General features: G+C 47.5%; 1 protein-coding gene across 1 annotated transcript in view; it reads right to left on the reverse strand.

Moving 5' to 3' along the window:
- Nucleotides 1–793: 793 nt before the first annotated feature.
- The window catches only part of LOC106564303 (tuberin), a 63,085-nt gene continuing 47,858 nt past the window's right edge, over nt 794–16,020 (reverse strand). The window contains 14 exon segments of the mRNA XM_045709454.1: nt 794–1,950; nt 2,787–2,885; nt 3,027–3,118; nt 5,056–5,134; nt 7,458–7,597; nt 7,724–7,790; nt 7,792–7,911; nt 8,742–8,828; nt 8,939–9,017; nt 9,093–9,168; nt 9,171–9,636; nt 9,638–9,715; nt 11,183–11,343; nt 14,174–14,254. Coding sequence (XP_045565410.1) covers nt 1,774–1,950; nt 2,787–2,885; nt 3,027–3,118; nt 5,056–5,134; nt 7,458–7,597; nt 7,724–7,790; nt 7,792–7,911; nt 8,742–8,828; nt 8,939–9,017; nt 9,093–9,168; nt 9,171–9,636; nt 9,638–9,715; nt 11,183–11,343; nt 14,174–14,254 — 1,802 coding nt within the window. The 3' untranslated portion in view covers nt 794–1,773.

Below are 16,020 nucleotides of genomic sequence, written 5' to 3' on the forward strand. Positions count from 1 at the left end.
AGACAATTCCTTCGACCTTATAGCTTGGTTTTTGCTCTGACATGCACTGTCAACTGTGGGACATTATATATAGACAGCTGTGTGCCTTCCAAATCATGTCCAATCAATTGAATTTACCACAGTTGGACTCAAATCAAGTTGTAGAAACATCAAGGATGATCAATGGAAACAGGATGCACCCGAGCTCAATTTAGAGTCTCAGAGTTTGAATACTTTTTTAATAAGGCATTTTTTTTTAATACATTTTCTAAAATCCTGTTTCTTTTTGTCATTATGGGTTATTGTGTGTAGATTGATGAGGATTTTTAATTTATTTAATCCATTTTAGAGTAAGGCTGTAACGTAACAAAATGTGGAAAAGGTCAAGGGGTCTGAATACTTTCAGAATGCACTGTATATGGCTGAAAGAGCTTTAAATATGTTACAAAAAACATGGATGGTGCCCTCCCCCTGGTAGTGCACTGTGGACCAGAAGATTACAGGCTCTGATCGTGCAGATGACCTTTCTCTAAAAAAAGTATTTATAGCCCTGGTTTTCATGATGTGATCAAGATGATCCAAACACATCAAGGAATCAGCTCGGGTAACAAAACAAAATGCAAATCACTTTTAACATGGCGCAAACTCTGCCCACCCCGTGAACCAGGCAAGCTATAAAGAAATCCCTTTAAAAAAGGTGCCACCTGTAGAACTACAAACATGGCTGAGTTCAACACGAAGAACTACAAACACGGCTCCTCACGACATCACAATACAAATAGAAATGAAAAAAAAGAAAACACTGACACTGTCATTGGCTATTTGTTTTGTTTATTCCTACACACACAGCTTTCAAATGTAGTGTTTCTCATTCACCCTACTTCCTTCTGAGTGGCTTTGCGAGGGGATGAAAGGAGAGGGAGGAGAGAGGGATGAAAGGAGAGGGAGGAGAGAGGGATGAAAGGAGAGGGAGGAGAGAGGGATGAAAGGAGAGGGAGGAGAGAGATGAAAGGGAGGAGAGAGATGAAAGAGGGAGGAGAGAGATGAAAGAGGGAGGAGACAGGAAGGGTGTGCGTCGGCTGTGTAAACCACGGGGGGTCATTCTCTGCGTCCCAAATGGCACCCCATTCCCCCTACATAGTGCACTACTTTAGACAGAGCCCACGTGCCCTGGTCAAACACAGTGTATTAGAAAGACAATAGGGACGCAGCGTTAGTTAGGCAGCACCATCCGTACCTGTCATCTCGTCACTAGTTCATGGGAGCAGTTGGATTAAAAGCCACAAGGCTTTCATATAGGTAGAAAGCAGGAAGTTATTCAACAGGTGTGTGTGTGTGTGTGTGTGTGTGAGTCAGAGAGAAAGAGCGAAAGCAGGTCAATGTTGTCCCTGACTAAACACAGATCTAGGATCAGGTATTTTATTATCTTCCTGCTAGCCGACATTAGAACCAGTCGGATAACCTGATCCTAGATCTGTGGTGAGGGAGGCAACGTCTGCCTTGAGCAGGGGGACCAGAAACATTATCAGAAATATCACTCCGTTACAATATCCATACTAGCATACTACATAGCATTAAACCAATGTATTGGGAAGTACATCCCAAATGGCACCCTATTCCTTATATAGTGCACTACTTTAGACCAGGGCCCTATTCCCTATATAGTGCACTACTGTTGACCATGGTCCATATGACTCTGGTCAACAGTAGCATACTATATAGGGAGTAGGGTGCCATTTGACCCGAAGTAGTATACTAGTGTGGACATTTGACATTGGGAAGCGTCCTCAAGGCTCAGACAAAGTCGGTGAAGTCGTCCACGGTGGAGACCAGTCTCTTCCTCTGTCCGGAGGAGTCCGTGTTGGAGCCTCCACCGCCGACCTGCTGGTAGGAGGACTGTTTGGTCTGGGAGGAGTGGCTCTGGGTCAGAGAGATACCGGGATTGGGACGAGACTGGATCTCCTCCTGGGCCTGTGGGGGGGAGAATTGAGTTGAGAAGTTGTCTGATTTCACAGTAGGACCTTGGCGATATGAACATGTCTCCTAATCACCGGGTCCTGTAAACACGCGTCTCCTAATCACCGGGTCCTGTAAACACGCGTCTCCTAATCACCGGGTCCTGTAAACACGCGTCTCCTAATCACCGGGTCCTGTAAACACGCGTCTCCTAATCACCGGGTCCTGTAAACACGCGTCTCCTAATCACCGGGTCCTGTAAACACGCGTCTCCTAATCACCGGGTCCTGTAAACACGCGTCTCCTAATCACCGGGTCCTGTAAACACGCGTCTCCTAATCACCGGGTCCTGTAAACACGCGTCTCCTAATCACCGGGTCCTGTAAACACGCGTCTCCTAATCACCGGGTCCTGTAAACACGCGTCTCCTAATCACCGGGTACTGTAAACACGCGTCTCCTGTAAACATGTGTTTTTAGCACATCATCAACATCTACTTTTATCTAACAGAAGCATTTAATACATTTCCAGGTTTGATGTTCTCTGAGGTTCTCTAACACTCACCAAGTAAGGTTGGTTCTCTAACTCTCACCAAGTAAGGTTGGTTCTCTAACTCTCACCAAGTAAGGTTGGTTCTCTAACTCTCACCAAGTAAGGTTGGTTCTCTAACACTCACCAAGTAAGGTTGGTTCTCTAACACTCACCAAGTAAGGTTGGTTCTGAGGTGCTGTAACTCTCACCAAGGCTCATCAAGTAAGCAGAGATACAAAAAAGGTTTCTCCACTGTCTGTGTGTGTGTGTGTGTGTGTGTGTGTGTGTGTGTGTGTGTGTGTGTGTGTGTGTGTTCTCACCCTTGTCCTGAGTCTCTTGATGTGTCGTAGTCTGGCCAGCCACTTGGAGGCGTAGGCATCAGATGGGTTTGCTCTGTACTGGTGGACCAGAGATGCCATCTGAACACACAGGGAGACATACAGACAGTCATGACAGCGTGTGCTGAATCAGCATGCAGATATCAACAGCAATTAAACATCAACTTTAATTAAATGTTCAGGTAGAGAAATTAGTTACGACTCTGTGTGTGTGTGACTCACGTTAGCGTGTAGGGCCATCTGTCGTACCAGCAATGGAAGGTTTTGGTCCGAGACTATCTTCACTACACTGGTGTCAACTAGACCCTCCAGATCTGATGGGTGGAGACAGAGACACAGGAGAGGGGGAGAGAGGGAGGAGAGGTGAGGAAGTAGAGGGAGGGATGAGAGACGGAGGGAGATATGGGGAAAGAGAAGGAAAAATCTGTCCATTTCACTTCAACAAATAATTAGGATTTTTTTTTTTTTATCCCCTTGGCTCCCTGCTTCATTATATACAGTTGAAGTCAGAAGTTTACATACACCTTGGCCAAATACATTTAAACTCAGTTTCTCACAATTTCTGACATTTAAATCCTAATAAAAATTCCCTGCCCTAGGTCAGTTCAGGATCACCACTTATTTTAACAATGTGAAATGTCAGAATAATAGTAGAGAGAGAGATTTATTTCAGCTTTTATTTCTTTCATCACATTCCCAGTGGGTCAGAAGTTTACATTCAATCAATTAGTATTTGGTAGCGTTGCCTTTAAATTGTTTAACTTGGGTCAAACGTTTCAGGTAGCCTTCCACAAGCATCCCACAATAAGTTGGGTGGATTTTGGCCCATTCCTCCTGACGGAGCTGGTGTAACTGAGTCAGGTTTGTAGGCCTTCTTGCTCGCACACGCTTTTTCAGTTCTGCCCACATATTTTCTATAGGATTGAGGTCAGGGCTATGTGATGGCCACTCCCAATACCTTGACTTTGTTGTCCTTAAGCCATTTTGCCACAACTTTGGAAGTATGCTTGGGGTCATTGTCCATTTGGAAGACCCATTTGCGACCAAGCTTTAACTTCCTGACTGATGTCTTGAGATGTTGCTTCAATATATCACATAATTTTCCTTCATGATGCCATCTATTTTGTGAAGTACACCAGACCCTCCTGCAGCAAAGCACCCCCACAACATGATGCTACCACCCCCGTGCATCACGGTTGGGATGGTGTTCTTCGACTTGCAAGCCTCCCCCTTTTTCCTCCAAACATAACGATGGTCATTATGGCCAAACAGTTCTATTTTTGTTTCATCAGACCAGAGGACATTTCCCCAAAAAGTACGATCTTTGTCCTCATGTGCAGTTGCAAACCGTAGTCTGGCTTTTTTATGGCGGTTTTGGAGCAGTGGCTTCTTCCTCGCTGAGCGGCCTTTCAGGTTGTGTCGATATAGGACTCATTTTACTGTGGATATAGATACTTTTGTACCCGTTTTCTCCAGCATCTTCACAAGGTCCTTTGCTGTTGTTCAGGAATTGATTCGTACCAAAGTACTTCATCTCTAGGAGACAGAACGCGTCTCCTTCCTGAGTGGTATGACGGCTGCGTGGTCCCATGGTGTTTATACTTGCGTACTATTGTTTGTACAGATGAACGTGGTACCTTCAGGCGTTTGGAAATTGCTCCCAAGGATGAACCAGACTTGTGGACGTCTACAATTTGTTTTCTGTGGTCTTGGCTGATTTCTTTTGATTTTCCCATGATGTCAAGCAAAGAGGCACTGAGTTTGAAGGTAGGCCTTGAAATACATCCACAGGTACACCTCCAATTGACTCAAATGACGTCAATTAGTCTATCAGAAGCTAAAGCCATGAAATCATTTTCTGGAATTTTCCAAGCTGTTTAAAGGCACAGTCAACTTAGTGTATGTAAACTTCTGACCCACTGGAATTGTGATACAGTGAATTATAAGTGAAATAATCTGTCTGTAAACAATTGTTGCAAAAATTACTTGTGTCATGCACAAAGTAGATGTCCTAACCGACTTGCCAAAACTATAGTTTGTTAACAAGACATTTGTGGAGTGGTTGAAAAACAAGTTTTAATGACTCCAATCTAAGTGTATGTAAACTTCTGACTTCAACTGGGTGTGTGTGATAGATAGATATATTATATATAGAGAGAGATAGAGATATATATAGAGATAGAGATATATATATATATACACACATCTCTATCTATCTGTCCTTGTTATTCATAACTTCCCTCCCTCTCACCTTTCCTGCACTGCAGGGTGACCAGGTTACTTCCGTAGTCCAGAGGCTTAATGATCACCTCAACAAAGTTAAACTGACCCTGGGACACAGGAGAGAGAGAAAGGAGAAAAAGAGAAGAGAGGAGAGAGAGGAGAAAGACGAGAGAGACGAGAGAGAGAGGAAGGAGAGAGAGAGAGAGACGAGAGAGAGGGAGGAGAGAGACGAGAGAGACGAGAGAGAGGAAGGAGAGAGAGAGAGAGAGGAAGGAGAGAGACGAGAGAGACGAGAGAGAGGAGAGAGACGAGAAAGACGAGAGAGAGGAAGGAGAGTGAGAGAGAGACGAGAGAGAGGAAGGAGAGAGAGACGAGAGAGAGGAAGGAGAGAGACGAGAGAGAGGAAGGAGAGAGAGAGAGAGAGACGAGAGAGAGGAAGGGACGAGAGAGAGGAAGGAGAGAGAGAGACGAGAGAGAGAAAGGAGAGAGACGAGAGAGAGGAAGGAGAGAGACGAGAGAGACGAGAGAGAGGAAGGAGAGAGACGAGAGAGAGGAAGGAGAGAGAGAGAGAGACGAGAGAGAGGAAGGAGAGAGACGAGAGAGAGGAAGGAGAGAGAGAGAGGAGAGAGAGAGGAAGGAGAGAGAAAGAGAGGAAGGAGAGAGAGAGAGAAGGAGAGAGGAAGGAGAGAGAGAGAGAGAGAGGAAGGAGAGAGACGAGAGAGAGGAAGGAGAGAGACGAGAGAGATGAAGGAGAGAGAGAGAGAGGAAGGAGAGAGAGAGAGAGAGGAAGGAGAGAGAGAGAGAGAGGAAGGAGAGAGAGAGGAAGGAGAGAGACGAGAGAGAGGAAGGAGAGAGAGAGGAAGGAGAGAGAGAGGAAGGAGAGAGAGAGACGAGAGAGAGGAAGGAGAGAGACGAGAGAGAGGAAGGAGAGAGAGAGGAAGGAGAGAGAGAGAGACGAGAGAGAGGAAGGAGAGAGACGAGAGAGAGGAAGGAGAGAGACGGAGAGAGAGGAAGGAGAGAGACGAGAGAGGAAGGAGAGAGAGGAAGGAGAGAGAGAGGAAGGAGAGAGAGAGGAAGGAGAGAGAGGAAGGAGAGAGAGAGGAAGGAGAGAGACGAGAGAGAGGAAGGAGAGAGAGAGAGAGAGGAGAGAGAGAGAAAGGCGAGAGAGAGGAAGGAGAGAGAGAGAGACGAGAGAGAGGAAGGAGAGAGACGAGAGAGAGGGAGGAGAGAGAGAGAGAGAGACGAGAGAGAGGAAGGAGAGAGAGAGAGAGGAAGGAGAGAGAGAGAGCGAGAGAGAGGAAGGAGAGAGACGAGAGAGAGGAAGGAGAGAGACGGAGAGAGGAAGGAGAGAGAGGAGAGAGAGAGGAAGGAGAGAGACGAGAGAGGAAGGAGAGAGACGAGAGAGAGGAAGGAGAGAGAGAGAGAGAGAGAGAGGAGAGAGAGGAGAGAGAGAGAGAGAGGAAGGAGAGAGAGAAGGAGAGAGAGGAAGGAGAGAGACGAAGGAGAGAGGAAGGAGAGAGACGAGAGAGAGGAAGGAGAGAGAAGAGAGAGGAAGGAGAGAGACGAGAGAGAGGAAGGAGAGAGACGAGAGAGAGGAAGGAGAGAGACGAGAGAGAGGAAGGAGAGAGAGAGAGAGAGGAAGGAGAGAGGAGAGAGAGGAAGGAGAGAGAGAGACGAGAGAGAGGGAGGAGAGAGACGAGAGAGAGGGAGGAGAGAGGGAGGAGAGAGAGGAGAGAGAGGAGAGAGAGGAGAGAGAGGAGAGAGAGGGAGGAGAGAGAGGAAGGAGAGACGAGAGAGGGAGGAGAGAGAGAGAGAGAGAGGAGAGAGACGAGAGAGAGAGAGAGAGAGGAAGGAGAGAGGGAGGGAGGAGAGAGAGGAAGGAGAGAGGAGGAGGGAGGAGAGAGAGGAAGGAGAGAGAGGGGAAGGAGAGAGAGAGAGAGGGAGGAGAGAGAGGGGAAGGAGAGAGAGAGAGAGGAGGAGAGAGAGGGGAAGGAGAGAGAGAGAGAGGGAGGAGAGAGAGGGGAAGGAGAGAGAGAGAGAGGGAGGAGAGAGAGGGGAAGGAGAGAGAGAGAGAGGGAGGAGAGAGAGGGGAAGGAGAGAGAGAGAGAGAGGGGAAGGAGAGAGAGGGGAAGGAGAGAGAGAGAGAGGGAGGAGAGAGAGGGGAAGGAGAGAGAGGGGAAGGAGAGAGAGAGAGAGGGAGGAGAGAGAGGGGAAGGAGAGAGAGGGGAAGGAGAGAGAGGAAAGAGACGAGAGAGAGCGAGGAGAGAGAAGAGAGAGGGAAGTGAAGAATATGAAGAGTTATCATTATTTAATCAAAATGAACACAAAGAACAAAAGTGGGTGTGTTCGTCTGCCTGCGAGTGAGTGAGTGAGTGAGTGAGTGAGTGAGTGAGTGAGTGAGTGCGTGAGTGAGTGAGTGAGCGAGCGTACCTTGATGGTTCCCAGTTTGTACTCCTCTCCTGAGTCGTTGTAAACCACCATAACAAAGTCATTTCCGATGTGTCTCTTCTTGTTACAGCAGCCCTTATCACTGTCTCTGTTGGGCATCAGGGTGGCTATGTGGAAGATGGCTGAGGAGAGGAGGGGGGGGGGCAAGTTAGTGGACGTACAGACAGACTGACCCCTCTGTTGGGCATCAGGGCAGTGCTGTAACCCTGAACCCCGAGTAACACCTGTAAGTAGAAGTACACAGTCACCCTGCATGATGTCATCGTGCCAGCAGTAGGTAAACTCCCCGTCATCTCCATACTGGTCTAGACCCCCCCAGGAAGATCTGGTCTGGATCACAGTCCTTCAGGTGGATGAGCTTCCCCAGGCCTGTCAGGAAGCCAGCGTAACGGTTAGAACCATACTCATTGGACAGGATGGACACCTCGTTGAATACCTGGGGTATGGAGCAGGGGGGAGGGAGGAAGGAGAGATGGAACGGGGGGAGGGAGGGAGAGGAAGGAGAGAGGGAAAGGGAGAATGAAGGAGTCCGTTCATTAAAGGTTGTTTTGGTTGTGAATCCAAACTACCTCTAGAAGTGTCTTTCAGACTCATTTGTATCTTCCTCTCCAATCTAAATGTCGTCTCCGGTCCAGAGGGTTTACAGAGTCCTTGTGGTCATGTGCGGACAGAAGTGGACATTACATATTGTACCCACCCCAAAAACAGCAGAAAACCCAAGGTGGAATTTCTAAATGTGTTTGTACATCTGCAGTGTTTCTCTCGTTAGCCAAATGTCAGCTAACGGTAAGTTAGTCTAGCAGCCAGCTGTCTAAACCTGTAATAATCAGACCGATTGGCCCCCATTGACCTTCTCCAAGCCCCGTGGCAAAGTGTGTAGAATTGCAGGAAACTGATCACAAAATGTAAAGAATGTCTCTCCACTATGGCAATATGTCAACTGCAGGATATTTTACTCAAAAACGCCCCCCTGCTGTCAATAGGGGTGCCGATAAAATGTTTTGCTCGCGAGATGGCGAGGGGCCCTGCATGTGTGGTACAGACGTGGGTACTAGACCAGCAAGCCACTGTGGCCAGCCCCTCCTGATGAGTTCATCAAAGCAGCCCGTCCCTGCCTTAAAGGGACACGAGAGATTGTTACAGTGAAGCACTTCCTGTTTGAAGTAATTGCGCGAACACAAAATGTCCTTCATACTGCACACAGAGACATACACATGTTGATCTGATTCTGGAGAGGTAGAGTCCTCTGGTAGTATCCCTTCTCACCTGTCCAGCTCCTACAAACACCACTCCAATCTTATGGGTGTCATACGGAGGCATCTGGTCCAAAACCTTCACCGCTCTGTCGATCAGCTGGGGGGAGAGATGGAGGAGAGAGAGAGAGAGAGAGAGAGAGAGAACACACACGTTACAGTGCACACACACACGTTACAGTATAATCACTACTACACACACACACTCACCTGAGACTTGGGCAGCAGGAGAGGCTTGTTGGCCTCGTTGCCAAAGAAGGGAGAGTGGTAGAGCTGAAGGAACACAAAACTACAGGACAGAGGGAGAGAGAGAAGCGTTAGGAAAGGCTCTGTATGTGTGTGTGTGTGTGTGTGTCTGTCTAACCTGGGACTGAGTCCACTGGTCTTCTCAGTGTTGGTGGGTCCGGGCCGGGTGGTGTGGTACGCGTCTCCTCCTATCCTCTCTCTCTCCTGGAGGAGGGGGCCGACACTGAGATGGTGTGACCCCTGGGACGGTGCCCTCCGCTGGGGGAGAGGGGCCCAGGCTGGTGGGGCGCTGGGAACTCCAACCTCATCCTGGCTCCCTGGGAGGAAGAGGACCCTCCTCCTCCCGATGCCCCAGACAACCCCCCTGTCACTGGGGTGGAATCCCCACTCTGATTCTGTCTATTCACCCCTCCTCCACTCTCCACCTCTTTCTCCGCCAGGGACTGTTGTGGCTGGCTCTTCCCCTCCGAGGGTGACCCAACCCCGGGTGCCTCTCCTACTCCGGCCCCAGGTCCTGTTGTGGTCTTGGGGAAGGCCTCTGGTAGGGTCTGGAGCTCAGGGGAGGAGCTGGACTTGTTGAGGGTCTGGGTCCCAGGCTGGTTCTGGGTCTGGAAGGGGAGCTCTGGGCCTTGGCTGCCCGGGGTGGAGGGGGCCAAGGGGGGGCTGGTCGATGGGGATGAACCCCTCACTCACCTCCTCCAGGGTGGACTTCTCATCATCCTGGCTGGAACTGGAGGAGGACTGAAGGACGGATGAAAAACATACTAAACATCAATGTCTCCCAATAACCACCTGCCATATTCTATTGTAAATCATAATTCTGTTTGGGAGGGGTCCTGGCTGTAGCCGTACTACTACTCCCCCCTGGCTGTAGCGTACTACAACTCCCCCTGGCTGTAGCCGTACTACTACTCCCCTGGCTGTAGCCGTACTCACTACTCCCCCCTGGCTGTAGCGTACTACAACTCCCCCTGGCTGTAGCCGTACTACTACTCCCCCCTGGCTGTAGCCGTACTACTACTCCCCCCTGGCTGTAGCCGTACTACTACTCCCCCCTGGCTGTAGCCGTACTACTACTCCCCCCTGGCTGTAGCCGTACTACTACTCCCCTGGCTGTAGCCGTACTACTACTCCCCCTGGCTGTAGCCGTACTACTACTCCCCCCTGGCTGTAGCCGTACTACTACTCCCCCCTGGCTGTAGCCGTACTACTACTCCCCCTGGCTGTAGCCGTACTACTACTCCCCCTGGCTGTAGCGTACTACAACTCCCCCTGGCTGTAGCCGTACTACTACTCCCCCTGGCTGTAGCCGTACTACTCCTCCCCCTGGCTGTAGCCGTACTACTACTCCCCCTGGCTGTAGCCGTACTACTACTCCCCCTGGCTGTAGCCGTACTACTACTCCCCCTGGCTGTAGCCGTACTACTACTCCCCCTGGCTGTAGCCGTACTACTACTCCCCCTGGCTGTAGCCGTACTACTACTCCCCTGGCTGTAGCCGTACTACTACTCCCCTGGCTGTAGCCGTACTACTACTCCCCCCTGGCTGTAGCCGCACTACTACTCCCCCCTGGCTGTAGCCGTACTACTACTCCCCCTGGCTGTAGCCGTACTACTACTCCCCCTGGCTGTAGCCGTACTACTACTCCCCCTGGCTGTAGCCGTACTACTACTCCCCTGGCTGTAGCCGTACTACTCCCCCCCTGGCTGTAGCCGTACTACTCCTCCCCCTGGCTGTAGCCGCACTACTCCTCCCCCTGGCTGTAGCCGTACTACTACTCCCCTGGCTGTAGCCGTACTACTACTCCCCCTGGCTGTAGCCGTACTACTACTCCCCCCTGGCTGTAGCCGTACTACTACTCCCCCCTGGCTGTAGCCGTACTACTACTCCCCCCTGGCTGTAGCCGTCACTACCTCCCCTGGCTGTGGCCGTCTACTCCTCCCCCTGGCTGTAGCCGTACTACTACTCCCCTGGCTGTAGCCGCACTACTCCTCCCCTGGCTGTAGCCGTACTACTCCCCCCCTGGCTGTAGCGTACTACTCCCCCTGGCTGTAGCGTACTACTCCCCTGGCTGTAGCGTACTACTCCCCCTGGCTGTAGCGTACTACTCCCCCCTGGCTGTAGCGTACTACTCCCCCCTGGCTGTAGCGTACTACTCCCCCCTGGCTGTAGCGTACTACTCCCCCCTGGCTGTAGCGTACTACTCACCCTGCTGAGTGTTCTAGGGGGCGGGGCCTTGGTGATCTTGTCAGCAGTGATGTAGATGGGTTCAGAGGGCATGGCCTCAAATTTCTCTGCCTCTGGCCAATCAGAGGGGGAGTCTACGTGGCCCCTGACCCCTGTCCCCTCCTCTAGCACTACCACAGAGTCTACAGCAGGGGGTGACAGAGTCGAGATGGTTAGAGAGGGGACGAGGGACACAGATACCAGAGTCTACAGCAGGGGGTGACAGAGAGGACAGGGTTAGAGAGGGGACGAGGGACACAGATACCAGAGTCTACAGCAGGGGGTGACAGAGAGGACAGGGTTAGAGAGGGGACGAGGGACACAGATACCAGAGTCTACAGCAGGGGGCGACAGAGAGGACAGGGTTAGAGAGGGGACGAGGGACACAGATACCAGAGTCTACAGCAGGGGGTGACAGAGAGGACAGGGGACGAGGGACACACAGATACATGGCAACGAACGCAACAGCATACACACAAAAACGTCATTAATGAACACAGTACACACAAATTTAATAAACACACACAGACAAAGAAGCAAAACTCACAAAAAAAACATTACACACAAACTAAACTCCCTCTACTTTGCACCCTTATGTTAATATACAAACTACTAGCTGTAGTATACCAGACCATCACTAAGTGGTAACACACCTCCTACACACACACACACACACACACACACACACGCAGGGAGACAGATCGAAGAGCAGACTTGCAGGCAGCAGCATATCAGTCATTGGCTCATCATCATCGGTAACATCGATTTGATGCGTCTTCAAACACGTGTGGTCGGTGGGTTCACTTTCTCTACACACACCAGCCCAGACCTCATCCTCTCAGCCAATGGACATTTAACCTGTTGGGTCTAGGGGGCAGCATTTGCACGTCTGGATAAAAAAAATGTACCCGATTTAATCTGGTTACTAATCCTACCCAGTAACTACAATATGCATATACTTATTATATATGGATAGAAAACACTCTAAAGTTTCCAAAACTGTTTGAATGGTGTCTGTGAGTATAACAGAACTCATTTGGCAGGCAAAACCCTGAGACATTTTCTGACAGGAAGTGGATACCTGATGTGTTGTATTGACTTTAAACCTATCCCATTGAAAAACACAGGGGTTTAGGAATATTTTGGCACTTCCTATTGCTTCCACTAGATGTCACCAGCCTTTACAAAGTGTTTTGAGTCTTCTGGAGGGAGATCTGACCGAACAAAGAGCCATGGAACGATGATGGCCCATTGGACACCTGCGCGCGAGTTGATGTTGGGTACCCTCGTTCCAATACGCTTATAAAAGAGTATGCATTCGTCCACCTTGAATATTATTCATGTTCTGGTTAAAAAAAGGCCCTAATGATTTATGCTATACAACGTTTGACATGTTTGAACGAACGGAAATATATTTTTCCCTCGCTCATGACGAAGTCCGGCTGGCTTACATCATGCTAACGAGACGGAGATTTTTGGACATAAATGATGAGCTTTTTTGAACAAAACTACATTCGTTATGGACCTGTGATACCTGGAAGTGACATCTGATGAAGAGAATCAAAGGTAATGGATTATTTACATAGTATTTTCGATTTTAGATCTCCCCAACATGACGCTCTAGTCTGTATCGCAACGCGTATTTTTCTGGGCACAGTGCTCAGATTATTGCAAAGTGTGATTTCCCAGTAAGGTTATTTTAAATCTGGCAAGTTGATTGCGTTCAAAAGATGTAAATCTATAATTCTTTAAATGACAATATAATATTTTACCAATGTTTTCTAATTTTAATTATTTAATTTGTGACGCTGACTTGACTGCCGGTTATTGGAGGGAAACGATTTCCTCAACATCAATGCCATAGTAAAACGCTGTTTTTGGATATAAATATCAACTTGATAGAACTAAAAATGCATGCATTGTCTAACATAATGTCCTAGGAGTGTCATCTGATGGAGATTGTAAAAGGTTAGTGTATCATTTTAGCTGGTTTTATGGTTTTGGTGACCCTGTCTTTGACTTGACAAAACATTACACACAACTCTTGTAAATGTACTGTCCTAACATACTCTAAATTTATGCTTTCGCCGTAAAACCTTTTTGAAATCGTAAAACGTGGTTAGATTAAGGAGATGTTTATCTTTCAAATGGTGTAACATAGTTGTATTTTTGAAAAATTTGAATTTTGACATTTATTTGGATTCAAATTTGCCGCTCTTGAAATGCACCTGCTGTTGATGGAGTGCACCACGGGTGGCACGCTAGCGTCCCACCTAGCCCCAAGAGGTTAAGATACTGACAGCAACAGAATATTACAATGAACACTTAGTACCGTGACACCTCACAAAACATAACATTATTGGGTGGTGTGGTGACCAAAATTGTATCCCTAACACAAAATGGTGACCAGAACTCAAAATGGCCACCAGAGAAGCCAGAAAGAAGTGTTTGTGTCCTGGATGAGGTCTGTCTTGACTACTCTGTTACTATGTAACATGCATAACCTCTATGACGATGTCAAGGGGTGAAGAGTCAGAGGTTAGAGGTAAAAAAGGACAGGAAGTACATTCCAGGGCCACAGGACAAGGGGTTGGGCTCACATGTTAGAAAGAAAAACATCAAAGTGTCATTAAATTATCATGAACAAATCCAGTCATAGGATTGATTCATCTTGGCGGCGGGTTGATTAATCGATTGAAACGATTGGCCCGTGAGTTTGTTTGTGTAATCATCTCTCTCCAGCGGTGGCCCGACATGTTAGTGACACGCGATGACAAGGAAGGGGGGGGCACACATATGTTGGGGCATAGGAGGCTGGTGAGGGGAGGATGCGCTCACAGTAATGGATGGATCTGTTTGATATACCATTCATTCTGTTACTGTTCCATTACTATGAGCCCATCCTCACATTTGAAGTGCCATCACTGGTTTGGGGTGACGCGCATGTTGGGAGCGTGACCACGCTGCTTGTACCTGCCCAGGAAATGCTCCGTTGGAGCCGTCCCGGAACTGGGGACGGGGCGAAGGACAGACCCAGAGAGGAGAGAGAGCCCACTGGACGAGCCAGGTCGCCAATCAACACAGCAGAGCCAATCACAAATCAGCATGACAGGAAATGGAAAATAAACCAATCCAAAAAAAGATGAAGAAAAAATGAATTTACAATGGAAGGAAAACAGGAATTAAAATATGTAAAAAATATGATAGTGGATAAAATATCAAATTACATTCACAATATATAAAATAGGGAACTAGTAAAAAAAAAAGATGTGAATCACACGACAGACAATAATGGAACTAGCAATGTGTGGTGTTGTGTGTCTGTGAGAGAGGTCTAGCACCATTTCATCTTACAAAACCAGAACAAGAAACAGTGTGCATCTATGATCTGATCTACAAATCACCCAGCTTCTAAATTAACTGATATTTGACCTCATGAGCAAGCGAGCCGAGAGAGCGCCGAGAGAGAGAGAGCCGAGAGAGAGAGAGAGCGCCGAGAGAGCCGAGAGAGAGCCGAGAGCGAGGGCGCCGAGAGAACACAGAGATCCGCCGCGACACAGACACACAGTTCCGTGGTCCACATATATATCCGTGGTTAATTGGCTCCCACCGGTATTCACATATAGCTCCACATGGTCTCATATTGGCTTAGTCCGCTATTAATTAGCTCCGCATATTGGGGCCGGTTACATATTGTTCCATGGTCCGTTACCCCCATAATTCTCTGGTTATTATTCAGCTACATACTCTCTATTGGCGTATCGTTCACATGGTATGCCACATATTCCGCCGTTTACATTGCCCATTTATTATCCATGTCACATGGTCTCCGCGTTATATTCTACACATATTTTATTGCTCCACATTATCTTGTTATCCATAGGAGATTCTCATAATATTGCCTCACATATAACATAATCTACATATTCCGCAGCTCCGTTGGTGTCATTATTGCTCCATATTGCATGGTACATATCCTACTATACATGTTACGCTCCGAAACCACATATTGAATTAACGTTTTGGCTCTGTTCCAACGTTGCTATAAATATTATTCGCCACTATTAGTTAATCCGGCATATTATTCCATTACTATATCCGGTTATGTTATATTAACTACATATTCCATTACACATGGCTCATATATATATATATTTCCATATAGATATATATATGGCACATGTATCATACATATACTCCGTTATTCATACTTGGGCTCCGTTAATGTCCGGCATATAATATTCCAACATATGTTATACCATATTCGTTATATTGCTATTCACATACTATATACATGGTCTACATTATTATTGCCATACATATTCATGGCCCTCTATCACACATGCCTATTAGTTGTCTGTTAGTGCATATTCGTTCACATATACTGTTCCAATACTCATATTAGTCTCCAAACATATATTCTGCGTTACATATATTCTGGCTTACATATATCTCCCCCCGTTACATATATAGTTTCTGCTTGTTACATATTATGTTTGCCCAAGAAAACATATATAGATTTACCCCAGGTTAATATCATTATTATATTTAACATATTGTTGCTCCAAAACATATATATTCTGCTATATATTATTGTCTACATTATATAAGGCTCAGTATATATAACTAAGCTATATATATCTTTATTATTATGGTTATTACAAGCCATATCTGGTTTCCACATATCTGCTCGTATACATGTTTGCTGACATTCCGTTATTTACTCCGATATTAGTTCATTTTCATACCGTTATTGGTTCGGCACATATTCCGGATATACTGGCGTTATCATATATTCCTGTTATTATTAGTCCCAGCAT

The sequence above is a fragment of the Salmo salar genome, chromosome ssa02, assembly GCF_905237065.1.
Source record: "Salmo salar chromosome ssa02, Ssal_v3.1, whole genome shotgun sequence".
Classification (NCBI taxonomy): domain Eukaryota; kingdom Metazoa; phylum Chordata; class Actinopteri; order Salmoniformes; family Salmonidae; genus Salmo; species Salmo salar.